Genomic DNA, 22175 nt, shown 5'->3' with positions numbered 1-22175 from the left:
GCTGATGAGGAAGGAATTCTCATTCACTGCTGGGGGGAGTGCACAGTGGTACAGCTACTTTGAAAGACAGTTTGGTGGTTTCTTACAAAACTAAACATATCCTGATCACATGATCCAGCAATTGTGCTCCTTGGCATTTATCCAACGGAGTTAAAAACATGTCTACACAAAAACCTGTACACAGATGTTTACTGCAGCTTTATTCATAAATGCCCAAACTTGGAGGCAACCAAGGTGTCCTTTAGGAAGTGAGTGGATACATAAACTGTGGAACATCCAGAACATGGAATGTTATTCAGCACTAAAAAGAAATTAGCTATCAAGCTTCGAAAAGACATGGAGGAACGTAAATGCACATTACTAAGTGAAAGAAGTCAATCTGAAAAGGCTACATACGGTGTAATTCCAGGTATATGACATTCTGGACAGGGCCAAGCTATGGAGACAGTAAAGAGATCAGTGGTTTGGGGAGGGGAAGAGATGCAGAGGTAGAGCACAGACACTATGTAGATCATGAAACTACACTGCGCGATGCTACCGGAGTGGGGACCTGTCAGGAGACGTTTGTCTAAACGCACAGAACGCACACCACCAAGAGGACATCGTCATGTAAACTCGGGACTCTGGCTAATAAAGACGGGCTAGTGTAGGTTCATGTACTGCTCTGCTGGGGGCACTGATCACGGGGGAGGCTGTGCATGAGTGGAAACAAGGGGGTACATGGGAAATCTCTGTACCTTCACCTCAGTTTTGCAGTGACTGTATAACTGCTCTAAAAGTAAAGCATATTAAAAAAAGGCATGCATAGTATAATGGAAACTTAGAGAATGCAGATTAACAAAGAATAAATAAAAATCAGTCATAATCCATCACTCTACAATTACTGCTGACATTAACATTGTATTGTACATTAGTTCACTCATTTTTACATTTGTTTCTGTTTTTTTTCTTATTTAAAAAAAAAGATTATTTCTAGGGCTTCCCTGGTGGCGCAGTGTCTGAGTGTCCGCCTGCCGATGCAGGGGACACAGGTTCGTGCCCCGGTCCAGGAGGATCCCACAATGCCGCGGAGCGGCTGGGCCCGTGAGCCATGGCCGCTGAGCCTGCGCGTCCGGAGCCTGTGCTCTGCAACAGGAGAGGCCACAACAGTGAGAGGCCCGCGTACTTCAAAAAAAAAAAAAAAAAAAAAAAAAGATTATTTCTAGACAAAAGTCTTATATTGAGCACGATGGCCAAGGCTTTCATCTCAAACACTGAAGCAAACAGTTGGGGTGAGTGATACCATCTCTCGTTTACATTTAAAGGGTAAATTTAATAGCATGTCTTTAATAGAGCAAATTCTCAAACAAAAACCTTAACTAGAATCCAAAGGATTTAGAATCCTCATTTAACTTGCTCCCCCCTGCCTCCATGCTGTGCTTTTAGGAGAAATATTACAATAAGAATAAGAAGAGAACACATGATTTATTTTTTAAGAGGAAGTTCACTGTCACAAAGAATCACTATTAACGCAGTCTCTTTAGTTCAGCTAAGTCCAAGGACAAGTGATATTCACCAGCATCACACTTTTCAAGATTATCTAGAAAATATTTAATTATGTTGAATTGATTCGTAGTTAAACATAAAATCCAATTAACCAGAATAGCCCATTACTTGGATATTCCAATAAAATATTACATAGTCTTTGAAGAATGAGAGTCATTAAAAATGGATCTTCTTTAACATAGCTACCTTTTAGATTGTACTTTCTAAGACTCTCATTATTTCATTTGCTAATCTTCTAAGAGAACCTATTTATTTATTTTTGTCTGTGTGCCGTGCAGCTTGCGGGATCTTAGTGCCCTGACCAGGGATTGAACCCATGCCCCTCCCAGTGGAAGCAGGAGTCCTAACCACTGGACCACTAGGAAATTCCCTAACAGAACCTAATTTAGACCCTGAAATAGAAAATTCCTGAGACGTACATTCAAGGATTCAGGCCAACCTTCGGATTTAACTCTTCTGGAAGAGACCGAGCTTTAGTACTTTGACAGAGAATAAGAATTCTGCAGACCTTGATCTGTCACAGAGTTTCAGTATAGTTTTCAAAGCACCCAGATACACACTGTCTCATGTGCTTTTCACAGCCATTTAAGTTATGTAGTGAAGATATTGTTATCTTTCACTTACAACAAAGACACAGATTCAGAGATATTAAATGGCTTTTTTCCTATGGGCACAAAACACTGAAATTGCAGAGTTAGCACAGCCTTCTTGTTTTTCCTACTGTGAAAATGAGCAACCTTGGGCATGTCACAGAATCTCCTAGGAGTTCTTCTTTCACTAGTAAAATGCAGGGATCAGGCTAGATGACCTTTTCTTTCCCACCCAGCGGGATGATTCTATGAGCTATCACCCTCTAGAGCACAATGCTCCTGGGCCCTAACAGTTAGGTAGTAGGAAACCTTATTTTGCTGGAAATAACCTTTCTTACTGACTTTATTGATCCCTTTTCCTCTCAAAAGTGTGGTTCACAAATTCCTGGGGCCTGAAGACCCCTTAATAGTGTCTGTGAGTTAAAACTATCAGAATAAAAGTAAGAAATTATCTTTTTCACTGTGTTAATATCTGTTAAGATTATACAAAAGTGATAATGGGTCAAATTGTGAGCACCTAAGCACCAAATCAAAGCAGTGGTACCAAACTATCTAAGCAGGTATTGTTTTCTTCATCATCTAGCAGTACAAACAAAAGTAAAAAACAAAACAAAACAACAACAACATATGCTAGATTCAAGAATGTCCTTCATGGAGCAGTAAAAATTATTCATCTTATTAAACAGCCATTCTTGAGTACACATCTTTTTAATCATCTATATGACAAAATTGGAAGCATGCATAAAGCACTTCTGCTGCGTGCCTAAGTATAATGGTTTTCACAAGAAAAATGACTTGGGTGATTGTCTGAGTTGTAAGCTGGACTAACTTCTTTTTAGATGGAACAACATTTTTACTTGGAAAAATAGCTATTAGAAAACTATGAATGACGTGAAACCACCATTTCAAAGAAAACAAATTACAGTATTTGCTGCTGATGCTAAATTCTAGCTCTCAAGCAAAAATTAGACATTTGAAAGATTTGTATCCACCACAATGGGCTGGTAAGTTTTCTAATATTTAGAGACTTTCCTAATGAGATCAATGGTAATATTAACAGAAATAATTTTTTTAGTATTGTATAATGAAATGTGTCAACATTTACAAACTTTATGTAACTCAGTGAACCAGTATTTTCCAAATAATTAATGCATGGGTACAAGGTCCATTCAAAGTGCAAGCTAGACCAAAGGATTTGAAGGTAACACAGTATGAAAAGTTCACTGTTGTGATTTCAAATCAGTTGATGCCCAGAGCAAACACGTCTGGTGTTTCTCATCTTTTTTCTTGTGAGCTTCTCCATTCCTACAGTTCCCATTTTTCACTGTGTCTCTATATTCGCATTCTTTAAGGTCTATCAAATCTTGCATATAGGAAGCGCTAAAGAAGCATGTATTAATTTGTGTTAAATTATAACACAAATACCCAACAAGCCAAATCTTTCAAATCTCACCTCACTCAAGAAAAACAAGTACTTACTGCCCATTTCCCATAAGGAATTGGGGATTCAGAGGTGCATGTAATACACGTTCTCCCTGCAGGACAGACATGCTTCCTGCACACTCCCTACCTGGGAACCTCCCACAGCAGCCCAGTCCCCTGCGGTCTCTTACTCCACATCTTGGGCAGCAATCACTTGAAGCCTCTGAGTTCTATGTCTATGTCTGTATGTTAATATATGGTGGCATACACTTCACTGCTCGGGAAGACCAAGCCCTTTGAACGCTTGCTTGACTGGTTCTAGTGCAATGAAAAATTCACTTGCTCCTTGTCCACAGTTTAGACGTGAAGACTTTTCAATTACTTAGTTGCTGTCTTTCTGTAAAAGTTTTTGCATTTATTTGTATCGCATCTTGATTCAAAAAGGAATCAAAGCATACCAAATTGTTACATATATATGCTTTACACATACTTTGAATTGTGAACTTCGACTTTTTCCCGGGTAGGGACACGTGCTACAACACTCTCATGATGCTGTGTAGTGGCTGCTACTCCCATTCAGTTGGCCACACCATCACAAGGGAAAACAATCAGTACACTTAAAACCATTCTGTGTCCATATGACCATTCTGTTTTTCACTTTCAGTATAGTATTCAACAAATTATGCATGAGACGTTCAACAGTATATTATAAAACAGGCTTTGTGTTAGACGATTCTGCCAACTGTAGGCTAGTTTAAGTGTTCTGAGCACATTTAAGGTGGGCTGGTCTAAGCTCTGAGGCTCCGTAGGGTAGGTGTCTGAAATGCATTTTCAACATACAACATGTTCAACTTATGACAACCCATCGTAAGTCCAGGAATATATGTACCTCCTCCTCTGTGACCCCAAAGAAACCTGGCTCTGAACTAACAGTGGCACCTCCAGAGTTTCCTTGAGAGAGGAGCTTAGGCAAAGAGAAGGGGGTGGGATAACATAGCAGATCTGGACGTGCTGTGTCATGGCCACCAAGCTCACCTTCCCAGACATCCTAGCAGAGCTGAGCCCAACGCCCACAGCAGCGACCTTCATAGCGCTCACTCACCACCCTCTCTTCTCTACTTCTCATCCAAAGATTTTTCATTCTTTCATTCATTTTCTGAGCTTAGATGTACCCAGCACTCTCGCAGGCACTGATCGAAGAGTCAGGCACCTGTCTCTCAGGCCCCTTTCCTTCTGCTTTACTGTCATTTGACTGATTCCTATGCCCACTGAATGAACTATCTAAGAATAATGAACCATACCTCGAATGATTTCTCGGCCTTGTCAATTGCGATAAACTTCACCACCTTCACCATAACCAAAAGCTACAAGTGGGTGCCCCAATTCTAAAATCTTAAAACTCTAAACTTCCAGGACACAGGACACAGCTTTCCTTCTTTTTGTTTCTTTCTTTTATTCACTAGACTTGACACTTGACACCCCAGGCCATCCAAAACACCTCTCTTTATCACTGTACCTTTTAGTTGCTTTTGTTTTTTCCCTGTTTTACTGTGATATAATTGACTTATAACTTTGCATTAGTTTAGGTGTTTTGCCTAATGATTTGATATATATTTTTATCATGAAATGATTACCACAGTAAGTTTAGTTAACATCCACCACCTCACACAGTTAGAAAGTTTTTTTTCTTCTTCTTTTTTCTATTTATTTATTTATTTATTTATATTTTTGGCTGCATTGGGTCTTCATTGTTGTGCTCGGGCTTTCTCTAGTTGCAGCGAGTGGGGGCTACTCTTCATTGTGGTGCATGGGTTTCTCACTGCAGTGGCTTCTCTTGTTGCAGAGCACAGGCTCTAGGTGCACGGGCTTCAGTAGTTGTGACACGTGGGCTCAGTAGTTGTGGCTGGCGGGCCCTAGAGCGCAGGCTCAGTAGTTGTGGCACATGGGCTTAGTTGCTCCGCGGCGTGTGGGATCTTCCCCGACCAGGGCTTGAACCCGTGTCCCCTGCATTGGCAGGCGGATTCTTAACCACTGCACCACCAGGGAAGTCCCAGTTTTTCTTTTTATGATAAGAACTTTTAAGGTCTACTCTCCTAGCAACTTTCAAATATACAATAGAGTATTGCTTACTATAGTAACTATATTGTATCTTACACCCGAGAACTTATTTATCCTGTAACTGGAAGTCTGCGTCTTTTGATCACCCAGCCCCTATGTGACAGTATGGTATTTGTCCTTCTCTGACTTATTTCACTTGGTATAATGCCCTCAGGATGCAACCATGTTGTCAAAAATGGCAAGATTTCATTCTTTTTTAATGGCTGAATAATATTACATTGTGTGTGTATTATATGTACATGTACACTATATCTATATATATTTATACCCCGTTTTCTTTATCCACTCATCCACGGATAGACACCTTGTTTCTATGTCTTGGCTACTGTGAATAATGCTGTAAAAAACATAGGAATGCAGATTCCCGTTCGAGATCCTGATTTCATTTTCTTTGAATATATACCATAAGTGGGATTGCTGGATCGTATGGTAGCTCTATTTTTAGTTTTTTGAGGACCCTCCATACTGTTCTCCACAGTGGCTGCATTGATTTACATTCCCATCAACAGCATACATTTTCTTCACATCCTTGCCAGCACTTCTTATCTCCTGTCTTTGGATGATGGCCATTCTAAGAGGTGTGAGGTGATGTCTCACTGCAGTTTTGTTTTCCATTTCTATGATGATTAGTGATGTTGAGCACCTTCTCATGTACGCATTGGCCATCTGTACGTCGTCTTTGGAAAAATGTCTAGTCAGATCCTCTGCCCATTTTTCAAATCAGATCTTTTTTTTTTGCTATTGCATTGCATGAATTCTTTATGTATTTTGGATATTAACCCTTTATCAGGAATATGATTCGCAAATATTTTCTCCCATTCCATATGTTGCCTTTTCGTTATGTTGATGTTTCCTATGCAGGAAGCTTTTTAGTTTGGTGTAGTCCCAGTTTATTTTTAATTTTGTTGCCTTTGCTTTTGGTGTCAAATTCATTTCTTTCTATTTCTTCAATAAGTACTTTTTAAAGTACCAAATATGTACCTTCTCAGAAAAATACAGAGAGCCATAGATCAGCCTTTCACCTGAAATCATTCTTTTTAGGTCCTCAGAGGATTTCTACACAAAGTGAACATGGTGAGATTTAGATTCCAACATCCTTTTCTTTCTTTTTTTCCTTTTTAATTTTGAGTGAATCACAGCTTAGAAAACAAGTGGTGTGTGTTTCAGGGTCAGTGAGAGTTGCTGATTATGGGTTGATTCCTTTCTACTTAAAGTGAAAAATCCTGATTTGATCAACACATTTCTTTCTTTCATAGGTGAGTTACAGAGAGAGAACAATGGATAAGACGTTTTCGCTAACCTCAGTACATTAAAAAAAAAAAGCATGTAAATGATACTGGATTCTAATGATTTCCAATAAAATGCATTAATATCTATCATACAGAGACAGGAGTGGGAAGGATTTGGGTGCTCTTGCCCTTGGTGATTAGAGAAGATTTCCAAGAAGGCATTAGGTTTCAAGTACATCAGAAAATCGTTCAGAACAAATATAATTTTACTTGCCACGGGGAGCAAAAGCAAAACAATCAGGAAAGGATACATTATTGAAATACATTTGGATTTTCTCATGACACTGAAGTGACTCTGATAATTTCTTTTCAGTACTGATAGATCTCAATCTGACAGCCGTTAAAACTGCAGCAATACATTCTCCCGCTTATGGAAAAAAGAAAGAATCATATTTAATTGATATTTTATTGCTAGCCTAGCCAAGTACAGTGGAAATAACTGGTTTTATTTTCTGTACTTACTCAAAACTTCTCTTATATTAATTGTACTGTAAGGCACAGAATTGTTGTGACAGCCACTGGTCACCTGGTCTCCCCACAACATTTTGCTCCTGCATAACGAATGACTCCATATACCGCCTCAGAACTTGTAGAAAGAGCCCCAATGATTCTTTTATTTAAGCACATTTAAATTTTTTTTATTAACTTTCCAAAATAAATGAATAAGGAAATGTTCCCTCACTCCTTTCAACTCCTTATAAGGGCACAGAACCTTTAAAGGTGATAGGAATTCTTGTTAAAAATGACTTCCCCAAGAGTCCTCCGGTTTCACACTAAAGAATCTGTGATGGCAAAAGAAACTCTAAGCAAGAAGCCGACTGAGCAGAATAGAGAAACATAATCCATAACCTCCCCCTAAATTCTCCTGTACTTGCCAAACAACAGGCTGGGGGATTGGGGGCACTGGTGCCATGTACATGGCAAGATGTGGCAGAAGCTCTGGAAACCGTCAGTGCTTGGCACTCTAGTCCTACTGTTTCTGGTTAACTCATCAAAACACTATGGTCAAGGCTACCGGAGTCCATGTCGGGTCAACAGAAACGCGCTGACCACAGGTGCCACAATCTGCTCTCCAGGACAGGAGTGGGAGGGGTGTTTCTCCTGTCATCGAGTGCACTGACCAGGGAGAAAGGACACAGGCAATTGTGGGAAAATTCTGGTCAGATCCAATGATAATTTTCTCCTTATAAGGGAAAAGGAAAAAGGCAATTAAACAAACGAAAATATAGATCCCATGAGAAACACTGAGATGACACAAGAAAAGGGATAGCATCCTAAATACAAGGAGGAAGAGCACGACGGAAAAGACTTACCAAGGAGACCAGAGTAAACAGAGGGAAGCGGATGTGGTAAGCTCGGCGGTAGGCAAGGATGTGTACCATTATGAGAGGGGGAAGCCAAGAGAAGATAAAAAGGCAAGCGTATTTAATTACGGAAAGCATGTAAAAATTGAAATAAAAATGGAATGCGGTGAAATGATGAAAATTTATGAGAACTAAAATTCCAAAAGGAAAACTGAAATCCACCATTGAAGATAATAAACTGAAGAAGCAATACTACAGAAAGTCAAATAAACAATGAAGGAAGAACTTGAAAAGTTCTACTTGACATATAATGGGTAAGGACAAAGAAATTAAAATAATAAGAAAATATGATACATATAGAGAATGTCAACTGTAAACTACAATGACTGGTCTTTTTGAAGACATAATTTTTAAAAATGTTTCCTCGAAAAAATTCTCAATGAAATTCTATATAGTTTTATTTTTGAACTTGAAAAAAATTATTCTCAAGGCCATTTAGAAGTATCAACAGGAAGAACACCTAATAAAAAGTAGTTATAACAATTGGGTATTAAAATATCTAATAAAACTAAGGTAACTAAGTTAATGTGGTGGTAGCGTAGGAACCTACAGGTAAGATTAATAAACAAATGCCGTATGTGAAAACAAAGTATAAACTAAAGGAAGCATCACAAACCAAAGGAAAGTCATTAGAGTGATTCAACAAATAACTGGGAAGTTGATTTCTTTTTCCACTTGGAGCCTCAGTTCACTCTATGCATCAATATATTTTCCAAATATATTAAATAAAGGTAGAAAAGTAAGATATGAGATGAATCAATTTTTAGCTATATGATGAACCAGGCTACCAAATTAACCCTCATGCTACAGAATACCTAAGAGTATTAAATAGATACATTCCCCCTCACAGACCCATACAGCCACAGAAACCTAGAATTAACAGGAAGAGGAGAGGGTCTGAACTGTCTAGAAAATAAGGATCACTGTGGGAGTCTGAAATAACAAGAAAGAGCAAACACGAAGAGCTGGTCTGCCTGACACTGCTGAAGCTGTGCTACCGGGGAATTTACCAATTCCTTGCTGACAAACATTTTGGGTTTTGCCTGGCTACCTCCACACAGGACGGAAGACAAAGGCTGCTGCCTGTACAGGGTGAGATTTTGGAACTGAGGCAACCACACGAGGCCGAAGCCATCAAAAGTCACCGTAAGTAGGTGAACTAGGGAAAAAAAACAAAAGGAGAGTGTGAAATCTTCTCTGCTTCACTTGGTTCCCAGTGGATAAGACAAAAGGAAAAAGAATTTCTGAAAATTCGGAGTTGTAAACCAACCCTCACCCAGGTTGGAGACCAAGTTCGCATCTATTTTAACATTTATATGGACTGTCTTATTCCTTGAAGGTTAAGTAGTCCTAGGTCCTAAAGCCACTTGCATGTATTGCTTTGTCCAGGAGTCTAGGAAAGGGTGTGGAGATCTTGGCTTCCCTTTCATTTTTTACTATCCATATAATATAAATATATTTATGGATTATATTAAATCCACATAATATAAATCTATATAATAAAATATAAAACCATTGCCTTTAACTTCCTTCCTCAACGTGTGGCAAGGAGTGGGGGATGGATTCAGGCATGGTAAGTGTTGTAAATATAACAATAAATATACTCTGATATATTCACTGCATATTTTAAATTTCTGCCTCAAAATTTTTACCAAATTACTGATTTCTGTGTAATTATTTAGTGTTTTGTATTTGTCCCATCATTCTTTAACATAAAGATTTCAATTTTCAATACACACTTCTGAATTAATAAGCAAAAATTTAGAGAGCTGAGAAAGCTTGATCAATCATGGAGAAATGACTAGCCTAGATCTTCAAGACAGAGGAAATTAACCCCAATGTGTTCATGTATTGCTACAAGGCTTCTGTTAGGTTTTCAGGGTTTGAAAGATGGTGACCTTTCAAGGTAGACAGAGAGATTTGGTTAGCAGGTGTGAAAATACTCAGAAATTCCACATTTAAATTTTAGGACATGGCTTTGTGATCACGAACTCTACTTTTAAAAGAATTATTCATATCATGATTCAAAAAGTTATGAACAATGTTTGTGTCAAGAGAAAAACAAACAGAAACAGATTCATGATCCATTCTAACAAGCATCAGTAATGTCGCTATGCTTTGTGTGGGCATCTGCTCTATACAACCCTTGAGATGTTCTCCAAACTAAAATGGTAAAATGGCCAGAAAAGTGGAGTAACCATGATGCAATCTGTTTGAAGAATACCCATAAACCACATGTTGGATTGGCTGCCACTCTAAGTCTTTGATTCAACTGCCTGAACACAAAAAACATACTTCTCACCAAACAGCAACTGCATCTGATTTTAGAATTAAGCTCAGAGGAGTGGATTTTCCAAAGCCACTAAACTAGTTAATGATGGAGCCAGACCAGAACCCAGGGCTCCCAGCTGGCACTCTGCTCTATGTCCCCACATTTCCCCAATTCTATTACATCTCTGTCTTCATTATGATCAAATCATGAGTAAATTAATAATTACTTGAAAATGTCATTTTTAAGAATAACTCATTTTCATACTTTGAGTTGCCTTGTCACAGCCTCTTCAGATATGGCTTCTGAAATTAGAACATAGAGGCCATCAAAATACTCACAAGTATAGTAATGTATGGCCTTTAGTGATAAATCACCCTAGCCTTTATCTTTCTTACAAATTGATTATGCCCTCTAGCATGAACTAGACAGGGATTCAAATGGTTATTTTGAACTACTTGTTCTTTAGTAGGTTTTTTTAAATAAAAAAGTCTGCCTATCTTTTTATAGCTTTCTCCTTGGTTTTTTTTTTTCTCAACAGGCCTATGGCTTTGAATTTTTTTTTTTTTTTTTTTTTTTTTTTTTTTGCGGTACGCGGGCCTCTCACTGTTGTGGCCTCTCCCGTTGCGGAGCACAGGCTCCGGACGCGCAGGCTCAGCGGCCATGGCTCACGGGCCCAGCCGCTCCGCGGCATATGGGATCCTCCCAGACCGGGGCACGAACCCGTATCCCCTGCATCGGCAGGCGGACTCTCAACCACTGCGCCACCAGGGAAGCCCTGGCTTTGAATTTAAACAGAAAAAATGGGTAATTAAAGTTACCAAACATTTAATGAGGATATTATGGTAACAGAGAAGATTATGCAAAATAAGGCATCTTAAACAGATCTTAAGAAATTTTACTTTTAGATAAAAATAAAAGAAAACATCCACTTATTTACCCAGTGTTAATTTCTCAGTAATATTATCTAAGTGGAAGCCATACTCCATAGAAATGCTGTAATGGTGTTTTATTTTAAATACTTACCATCTGCATGCCATTCTACCATAAAGCATTTATTTGAAGTAAGCACAGTGTCCAAAACTTTAGCAGGTTTCTAAAAGGCTAATTATTTTTACATCCCACCACCGCAGAAACTTATAATAGTCAAACCTGTGAAACCAATCTTGGAAATAGAAAAAAACAAAAACAAAAACAAAACACATGCTACCTAATGTCTCTCAAAGACAATCAGAATTTATGTTTGCTCCTCCCATCTCCCCCCTACCCTCTCCTGCTCTCATTTCTCACTGCTTTTTGCCAGAGACACTAGGTGTCTCTCAGTTTTAACCATTCATGCTACTGGTGCACATTGACATGACTGTGACCATTACAGAAGGCACTGGAGAGAAAGCAGATACAAAACCAAACAGCTATAGGATTCCTGCCACACTTTCCAGCTCATCAAGGCCCTGCTCCCCGTCTGCTTGCCAGAGATGTTTCTGCCCAAGCTTTTGGGCAGACACTGTCTTAAAATATAGCCTCCTTATTCCTCTCTTTCCCCCCCTTCCACTTCTTCTCTCTATAATACAATCTATTTGTTGGGAAAATAAGTTGTTTTTCCTATATAGGCTGGATTTTACCAAAGGTTTCCTCATGGTTAATTTAACACGTTCCTCTGCCTTGCCTGTAAGTTTGTAACTCATTCTAGAGCCTTCAAGTTTGATGTGTTGACAAGACAGACTACTTCAGAAGTCACGTGGCATTTTAACCAGGCATCTGATTCCAAAGCTCATGCTCTGAGCCAAAATAATTTCACTTCCCCTTGGAGCCATCTCTTAAAAAGATCTAGCCTCCATGTGGCAAATGCCCCAGATAACGTTCATCTTTGTTGCCAGTTGAGCTGATAGATAGAAGTTTTTTCTTAACAAGCAGTAGCTACAAAAAGGCATTCAGTGATGTGGAAACGTTTAGGCCAATAGTATATTTTGACAAATTTTAAGCCTTATTTCATCCTTACCTAATAAATTATTATTTGCATCAAAAACACTGGTAAAGGAAAAATTGTGCTAATCTAAAATAGAGCTCATTATTGGGAATTTCTGAGTCCTTGTTAAAAAATTCAAAATAAAAAGGGAAAAGCCAGACTGAAGACCCCTAATCCCTATATTGTCCACTTGAGCACAGTTTGATGCAAACTCTATTCTCACCGATGGATTGACTGCTGACTGCACCAGGCTTCCCAGATCTTAGAGATGATCAAAATATGCATCATTTGAGAAAACAATATGGTTTCTCTCTCAGCTGAAATAGGTCAGCTGTTTCTTGCTCTGAGCTATGATTACTTTTCTCTTTATCTTACTAAAAATGATTATTTTGTTGCCACATTTTGCCCTGATGTAAAAAATTAGTTTACTTTGGAGAAAGTATGCATAAACTCATTCCAGATTCAGAATCTTTAATTTGCATGTTCTATTTTTATAAATGAGTTGCTTAGCTTTTATTTTAATTAACAAGTTAAACCGACATTTGAAAAGTAAAAATGCTTCCTGATGTAAGCAGGCGAGTTTTTCTGCTTTCTTTTGCTAATATGCTTTACTTCCAATTAAAAAAATCTGTTTTCATGTAGAAATTTCATTTACTTTGTAAACATTAGGCTTATAAAGTATTTAACATGAGTAGGCATATAATACTCTAAATTCAGATTTCACCCCAACCTTATCAATATTCCAAAAGCATTGCCATTTCTAATAGCTTGGCTACTATACCCAAAACATGCTGAGAGGTATGAACTGTAAATAAGGAGAAAATATTTCTGTAAAAAAGCCATTAAAAACTGAAGTTTCATTTTAAATGAATATAGTTCTGATGCTCAGAGACTTTTTCTTTTAGAATCTATTTTGTATTTTTAATTCTGAAATATTTTTTCAACATAAAAATATTTCACAATATGAAAAGCATAGCTCTTGAGTACACAAACTATATATTTTCAACACTCATTGATATTTTTCTTATATCTACTTCATATTCCATATTTTTAAAAGAAACTTTAGAAATATGAATATACTGGAGAACTGTTTCATGTGTTTGTGTGTTTGTTAGAGTTGCTTTGTGTATATAATTTTCAAAACTGGTTTGAGTATCTCTCCTCCTTGGATACTGCCTTCTTCCCTATAAGTCAACATTTATGCTTTCAAAATTTATCACTGTTGACACATGAAGACCTAATTTATTCATTTTAACTGCTACAGAATATTCATTTTTACCATACCACATCCAGCCATCTTTTGAAAAGGGACAATGTTATTTCCAAGTTTTAGCTACTTCAGAAATGTTAACATGCACATCCCTGTACAGGTGTCCTTTGTACAGTATACAAAGTATCTTAGAGCATATATATCTTTAACTTTACCCAGTGATAAACTCCATTTCCCCACACAATCACTAACACCTGATATTGTTGCTACGTTATCTTTTTTTTAAAGTTAATATCAATAGAATCGGTATGAAACATCTCATTGTTTTCTAGACTTGCATTTCATGGAACTGCTGAGGTTGATCATCATTCAGGTTAATTTTCCTTCTGTGTTTTCCCTTCTATTAAAGTGCCTTTTCATATTGTTACCTCACTTTTCTATTGGATTGTTTACCTCTTCTTATTGGTATGCAGTTCATTGTATAATATATAATATTATATAATTATAATGATAAATTTTACAGATTTTTTGAGGGAAATACCATAACCCTACTTACCATGTGAACAACTGAAATATACCTTTATAAAAACATTTTCTTTCTCAGCTGTCTTGGTTCCATAAACAATTCTAGCACACCGAGGCCTTGGGAACTTGACAGCCACTTGGGAGGAAGAAGACAAAGCTGCTGGTACTTACTGGGAATATGCCCCCCGGGAGAAAGACAAGAAGCTGATGACTAGGCCTATCTCCTCCTCAGGTGGACCTCCTGGTATTTGCTAGTAGGAGGAAGTTTTATCTATGGAACATTCTTAGTTGGACATTCCTAGCAAAAGAATTACTTATTTAAATGGACCCAGAATCTATGAGACATAGCTCCTTGAAGATGGTCATACAAGCTGTAAAATTCTCCGGGTTATAAAATGGAGATGCTTAACAACTTAAAGCTCCCTCTGTGTGAGACACCCCACAAAATCTCACTTGGGGACCTCATCTACTATTCGAGGATAGAGAGACACATCTCTCAACAAGGACCCTGGGAAACACAGAGAATGTCCCACATTTCGTTCTGATTCACCTTTGCCCTGTGATTTTCTGTCTCTTTGAAATAATTAGTTAAGCTCGTATTGAATAAGGTCTCTCTGATTCATAGGATCCAATCTGACAATCCAATCACGAGTGTGCTCACACGTATGGGCAGCGATTTTGCCTGGATAAGCCTGACGCTCTCTGAACCTCTGTATTGTCTACTTTCTGCCTTGTTTCTGGACTCCATTTCTGCCTATCTGATTTTACTTGAAACAACATAGAAATGGTCTTTCTATTGATTTCAGTTTCTTCAAAAAATACTATCTTTGCCACCTTCCTACTTATTCTCGCCTCAAGGCAACTGGTTTGTTAATGAGGCCCAAATTGGAGCCAGGATTGGAGTTAGGATTCTTCAACATTCATATAAAGTATAAACTAAACAGTTATGCCTCTTTTTCCATATTGCCTTTCTGCATTAACAAAACACTCCACTTTTGTTAAAATTTAAAAATAAAATATACTGATAAACAAGCTTTCAGTAGTATAATATTTTTGTAATGCCTGATCAAAAGGATGATTCTGTGAAAATCAGGTACCATCTAGATCTAGACAAACCTATAAACTTATTAATAAAATTCTAATAAATAAAACAGGAAACTTACTTAAAACATGTGTATTGTTTTTTATAGAGATATCCACCCCATACATTCTCTGTAACTATTTGTGTACTGGCTGGCTTTTCCTAGATGGCAGCTGCTTGAATTCTATCTGAAAAGAGGAGGAAAGCTATTCAAAGAAGGAGTTACAGAATTTTCCAACACAAAGTCCCAATGGCATAAGGATAAAAAAATTAAAATCAATGTCTTGATTTTGTTCTCTGTTTTGAACAGCCAAACAATGCAGGCCCTTAGAAAATCAATATGTCAGCAGACTATGGAATCCTATGGGAGCCACCTTTTCAAAGTTATTTTAAAAACAAATAGAAAATAAAGGTGATTATGTCACAAGGTGGTGAATATACAATAACTGTGGTGAGAAGATTCTGTCACTCCAAAAATGAATGACAGACACAAATTCTTAATTTTAATCAATTGATAAAGAAAAGACTCCAACAGGAGAATACAAAAAACATAATTTGTCAAGATATTAGGACAGTTTTATGCTCAGCATCATGTAAACAATTTTTTCAAGACCTATGAAAACTGCATTCAAATAAGCACAGCTATAGAAAAGGGTAACAAAATAAAAGGATACAAGCCCACTTTATCATAAATCTGGTTCACAGATTACAGATGAAGGATATATTAAAATTGACACAAATATATTATCTACTATAATTTTACCTCTATAAAAATAGGTGAGACAGTATACATATCAGATGAAGACAAGTTAAAATAAAAACTGTCAGTGAAATACAAAGAACTAAGGTGGGCAGTCAGTGGCTTATTTATTTTATAACTGGAGGTTTGTACCTCTTAATCTCGTTCACCTATTTCCCAGCTGCCTTGGCAACCACCCATTTGTTCTCTGTATCTGTTCCTTTTTCATGAAATCTTTTCAGAACTTGCAACCTACCTTGATCACTTCCTTGATCTTGGAGCTCCTACAAATGGCACCATGCATTTTAACACTTCACTGTTTTTTTTTCCACTAGTAATGTGCCTTATTTCTTTCTCAAATGGATTTTTAGCTCCTTGAGATCAGTAACAACTACTTTTTAAAAATATATCTAACAGGGGCTTTCCTGGTGGCACAGTGGTTGAGAGTCCGCCTGCCGATGCAGGGGACACGGGTTCGTGCCCCGGTCCGGGAAGATCCCACATGCCGCAGAGCAGCTGGGCCCGTGAGTCATGGCCGCTGAACCTGCGCGTCCATAGCCTGTGCTCCACAATGGGAGAGGCCACAACAGTGAGAGGCCCGCATACCACACACACAGACACACACAAATATATATATATATCTAACAGAGCTCTTACAAGGGGTCACCATTTAACAGTCACTTGAAAAACTGCTGACTAGATGATTTACCATGACATTGATTGAATTCAAGTAGATTATATAATATTTTGGAATATGTTATTAAATGTAGAGAATTTAGATGTAAGAACTTGGTTTAAAGCATTTAATATTATATAAATATATATATATATTTCTCTTATTAATTTATTCTCTTTACCAAAACATTTCTGTCTCTGATTTCCTTTATTTGTGTTTAATTCTAACCACAGAAAGAATAATATTAAGTGAGCTGAGAAAGTGAACACGTAATATGTCACTGTCAACATTAAAACATGGGAATGACTTCTGTTCCTTAGACACATTTGTCAGCAGTGACATAAGATTTTGCACAGATAAAAGAGCACTGTTTTCAACCTTGGTTACACACTGGAATCATCTGGAGAACTTTAACAATACCAATACCTGCGTCTTAACCCCGAGACCTCCATTTAATTGGATTGGCATATGGCTTGGCAATGGAATATTTATAAAGTTAGCCACGTGAGTGTCATGAGCAATTAGGAGTAAGAACCACTGGTCAGAGGCTGTTCTCCATTTATCATCCTCTCCTGTTCACTTTGCTCTCACTGCTTTGCTTTAGGAACACACTGCCTTCTTGGAGAGGTTTAAGGCCATTCCTTTGCTATCACTAGTGACACCTTTGGCACAGATATACCAGTAAGGATGATAAAATGGCATTACTCTGAAAACTATTTTCTGAAAATATCCTTCTGTAATTTCAGCAGGCAGCAACAGTATTCATGTACATTAGAAATAAGGTAACGACTAAAATATCAGCCTGGCAAAAAGAGAGGGGAGGAGAAAGGGAAAGAAAAGTCTACAGCTGCATTAACTGTAAGTGAAAGTTACAGTGTCAAGTTATATGTACCTGATTGATGGCGCCCAGATCATCAGCGAAGCTGTTTACTTCTGACAGAAGCAGGGATATTATAGATTTTCTCAACAAGCTGCAACTTCCCAGGGTTACCAGACTCTGAGAGACGTAACGCTGCACCTGAAACTAAAGATCAAAATGAGGTGATTTCTATTTTCTATCAAGTTAGCTCAAAATATATTTAATGGGCACTTTCTAAAATTTACTGTTGAGCTCCATGCTGCAGGGAGTACAAAAAGTGTCAACATAATTCTGGGTCAGTCTCAAGCAAAACTGTGAAACAGACAGACTATCATAATACAAGTAATGAAATTTTATAGCAGTTAATATTTTGAAATGTGTGACAAGGTGCTAAAATGGAAGTCTTAGCTGAAGAACCAAAAGATCATATCATTTAGAGAAAGTACATACAGAATGAATCAAGATGATAAAACAAGACTCTCAAGCCCTTACCCACTAAATATATTGGGTGGGCCAAAAAGTGCCTTCATTTTTTTAAGTAAAAATAAAAGACACAGCTTTCCTTTTCACCAAGAACTTTATTGAACAACGTATTCACCCTTTTGCTCCACTACCTTCTGCCATTTTTCAGGCAACTTCATAATTCCATCTATCCAAAACTTTTTATCTTTTTGAGCAAAGAACTGTTCCAGGTACCTTTTACAGTCTTCCAGGGAATGGAAATTTTTTCCATTAAGAGAATTTTGTAAAGACCTAAATCAATGGAAATCTGAAGGTGCAACATCTGGTGAATATGGCAGATGAATCAGAACTTCCCAGCCAAGCTGTAGCAATTTTTGCCTGGTCATCAAAGAAACGTGTAGTCTTGCGTTATCTTGATGGAAGATTATGCGTTTTCTGTTGACTAATTCTGAACACTTTTCATTGAGTGCAGCTTTCAGTTGGTCTAACTGGGAGCAGTACTTGTTGGAATTAATCGTTTGGTTTTCTGGAAGGAGCTCATAATAGAGCATTCCCTTCCAATCCCACCATATACACAACATCACCTTCTCTGGATGAAGACCTGCCTTTGGTATAGTTGGTAGTGATTCGTTTCACTTGCTCCAAAATCTCTTCTGTGCCACACAGTTGTACAGTATCCACTTTTCATTGCCCGTCACAATTTGTTTTTAAAATGGAACGTTTTCATTACATTTCAGCAGAGAATCTCATGTGGAAATATGGTCAAGAAGGTTTTGTTCACTTAACTTATGTGGAACCCAAACATCAAAGCGATTCACATAACCAAGCTTGTGCAAATGCTTTTCACGCTTGATTTGGATAAGTTGGATTTGAGTATGTCGGCTATCTCCCGTGTGGTATAACATCTCAATTATTGTTTCAATTTGATCGTTATCAACTTCAACTGGTCTACCCGACTGTGGAGCATCATCCAGCGAGAAATCTCCAGCAAGAAACTTCGCAAACCACTTCAGACACGTTCAATCAGTCACAGCACCTTCTCCACACACTGCACAAATCTTTTTGTGTGTTTCTGTTGCATTTTTACCTTTCTTGAAATAATAAAGCATAATATGCCAAACTGTTGCTTTTTTTCTTCCAGCTTCAATATTAAAATAGATACACAAAAATTCACCAATTTTGATGTCTTTTTTTTAAAAGCACGTTGATATGACAGCTGTCACATACAGTCTTAACAAAATTGTTTGGAATGAAGTTAAAGACAACTAAGTGCTACTAAAGCCATCTAACGGAGAAAAAATCAAACAAACCTTTTGGCCCACCCAATAGATATGGAGATATAGAGGTAGAGGTGGATAAACAGGGTAAGAGGAAAAAGTTTGAAGACGTTTTTGAGGAGAGTCCCACCTCCACGTTGCAGAGGGACAGGTGTGGGTGTGGGCGTGGGCGTTTATTTTCCACTAGTCAAAAGTCTAAAGTCACAATGTTTTAGAATGAGGAGAAAGAAATGTGGGACTCTGAATTTTCATCTAGAGGCAGCAAAAGAACTCGTCATTAAATAAATTTCAAAGGATTGTGGGAGACAATAAACTATATCCCCTATAGTTAGTAGGAGAAAGGCCATTTGACTATAATTCACATTAAGTTGCATATAACTCTATCTGGAATTTCATTAAATCTTTCCTTTAATATATCTGGGAGAAAGGAGGCTCCATGGGGTATCTCAAAACACAGAAACAGCATCTGCCTTGCCACTGTTCTCTATGGGCTTAAAATCAGATTGAGGAGACACTGCTTTTATATGTAAAATGTTTAAATGACAATGCTTAAATAACTAATGCCATATGAAACTAGGAAATGCCATCTGTGTCCTTTACGATGTATACTTAATATAGATATTTCTCAAACTGATATTTTAATAATATACTTTAACTTTCAAAGTTAATCAGTGGGGCTTCCTTGGTGGCACAGTGGTTGAGAGTCCGCCTGCCGATGCAGGGGACACGGGTTCGTGCCCCGGTCTGGGAAGATCCCACATGCCACGGAGCGGCTGAGCCCATGAGCCACGGCCGCTGGGCCTGCGCGTCCGGAGGCTGTGCTCCGCAACAGGAGAGGCCACAGCAGCGAGAGGTCCGCATACCGCCAAAAAAAAAAAAAAAAAAAAAAAAAGTTAATCAGTGACACTAAGAAAGTGAATGGATTATAGACTTCAAAAGAAATTTCTAATATAAATCTGGACATGCATAACTAGCTGTTAATAATAATTTTTGAAATCGACTTATCAAATTTAAAACTAAAACCACATCAATTTATTATCATAGAAAATCATAGTTATTTATTATTGTTATTTCCTAACAATGTAATCAGCTAAGACTCCCATCTTTTGTAACTCTCCAGTATGACTTATTAGATGTCACATGTTTTACAACATTTTAATTTGTACCTGAAAAAAGAGTACTTTTACCTAAGCCCTAAAAACTTCGGTTGAGTATTTCACTGATGCTTTAATTGTTTATTTATCTTTTTTCCTCAATATTTAATCTTTAGGAGATAACTTAAAGAGAAGAAAAATTTCACCATAAACTGAAAGGGACTTTACAGAATGGGGATGAAATGAAAGTGTGACAGGGTAGGCTACAGACTCTGGAGCCCAACACTGCCTGAGTCAAATCCCAACTCCATGCTTACTAACTTGTACTAGCAACTTACTTAACCTTTTATGTCTCAGCTTACACATCTGCAAATCAGTGACTGGGACAGCACCCAATACCTAGAGTCGTGCATATTAAGTTAGACAGCAAAAGTGATTAACATAGTGTCAAGGCCCTAGCAAGTGCCCAATAAGTGTTAAACGTTATAATGTAGGATAATAATGTAAAAGCATTGAAGGTTATACGTGTAATTCATTGACCCTTAAGAAGTTAAATACTAGAAGTAAAATCCATTTGTCTAGAGTTAATACAGTCCTTTTAGAGGACATTGCTGAGAAGGAAAGCTCACCACAAAGAAATTTTCCACAATACAGCTATGAACTGTGACTGTCTCCCCAGTATGACTGAGGTTCAAACGAGAGCAAAGACTAAGTATAGAGCCATTAAGGTGATTTAAAATTCTGTGAATATTATTATAAAATGGCCTCTTTTCTTCCTTATATTTTATTTATTTATTTATAAATAAATAGGCCTCTCACTGTTGTGGCCTCTCCCGTTGCAGAGCACAGGCTCCGGACGCGCAGGCTCAGCGGCCATGGCTCACAGGCACAGCCGCTGCATGGCATGTGGGATCCTCCCGGACCGGGGCACGAACCCGCGTCCCCTGCATCGGCAGGAGGACTCTCAACCACTGCACCACCAGGGAATCCCTTCCTTACATTTTAATTGTCACTTGCCCTTTTGTAAATGCAGTGGAACTTTGAGGGAGGCTGACGTGGAGGCCTGGGCTCACATTACGCATGAGGCAACTGCAGCGGAAACCGCGGGAGGACCTGCCAACACCCACGCCATCATTTTCTACTCTAGCACATCTTTCTGCATTTCAGGGACAGATTTCCCCAGATTCCTCTGCAGTTAGGATTTTGGAGGAGGTTTGAGTTCTGCCAATCAGAGCACTCATTTGGGAACCAGATTTAGCCGTGCGTTATGGAAGAAGAGGAGGGGGCTCAGGGCATGCGTTTTGCTGGTTCGGACTGTAGCAGAGGCGGCACAGTTCTGGCTTATCGTGCAGCTGGTCCAGAGGCTTCCTGCGCTTCCAGGTTCTCAATCCTAGTAGAAGCAGCGGGATGCTATCTTGGTGACCCACTGGTTTAGGGAGTCATTGCTGTAAACTCAGTCTTCCCAAAGGTGCTTGGATCTATATATCCACCTGGAAGATTCACAGAGGTCAGTGCCACGCTGAAGTCTTGAAATATTCAGGGGTGGAAATGCCTACCACATGCCCAATAAATGTGCCTATTTGACCTGTTCAGGACATTGAAGGATCTTGGAGAATAACAGTGAGTTATCACAAAATTAATCGGGTGGTGTTTGTAATTACACAGTGCTAATTACTGTTCCAGCTGTAG

At 38.2% G+C, this 22175-nt stretch overlaps 1 protein-coding gene across 1 annotated transcript in view; it reads right to left on the bottom strand.

Annotated features, from left to right (window-relative positions):
- MEI4 (meiotic double-stranded break formation protein 4) overlaps positions 1–22175 on the bottom strand; it is a gene marked incomplete at its 3' end in the record, with an annotated part of 189583 nt that overhangs the window by 32554 nt on the left and 134854 nt on the right. Inside the window, exon 3 of the mRNA XM_082634364.1 lies at positions 17687–17818. Within this exon, the coding sequence (XP_082490490.1) occupies positions 17687–17818 (132 nt within the window). The remainder of the gene's footprint in view (positions 1–17686; positions 17819–22175) is intronic.

This window comes from Mesoplodon mirus (genome assembly GCF_964341445.2).
Source record: "Mesoplodon mirus genome assembly, chromosome: 10".
NCBI lineage: Eukaryota > Metazoa > Chordata > Mammalia > Artiodactyla > Ziphiidae > Mesoplodon > Mesoplodon mirus.
The sequence above is the reverse complement of the archived record's forward strand: the minus strand, read 5'-3'. Positions and strand labels throughout refer to the sequence as shown.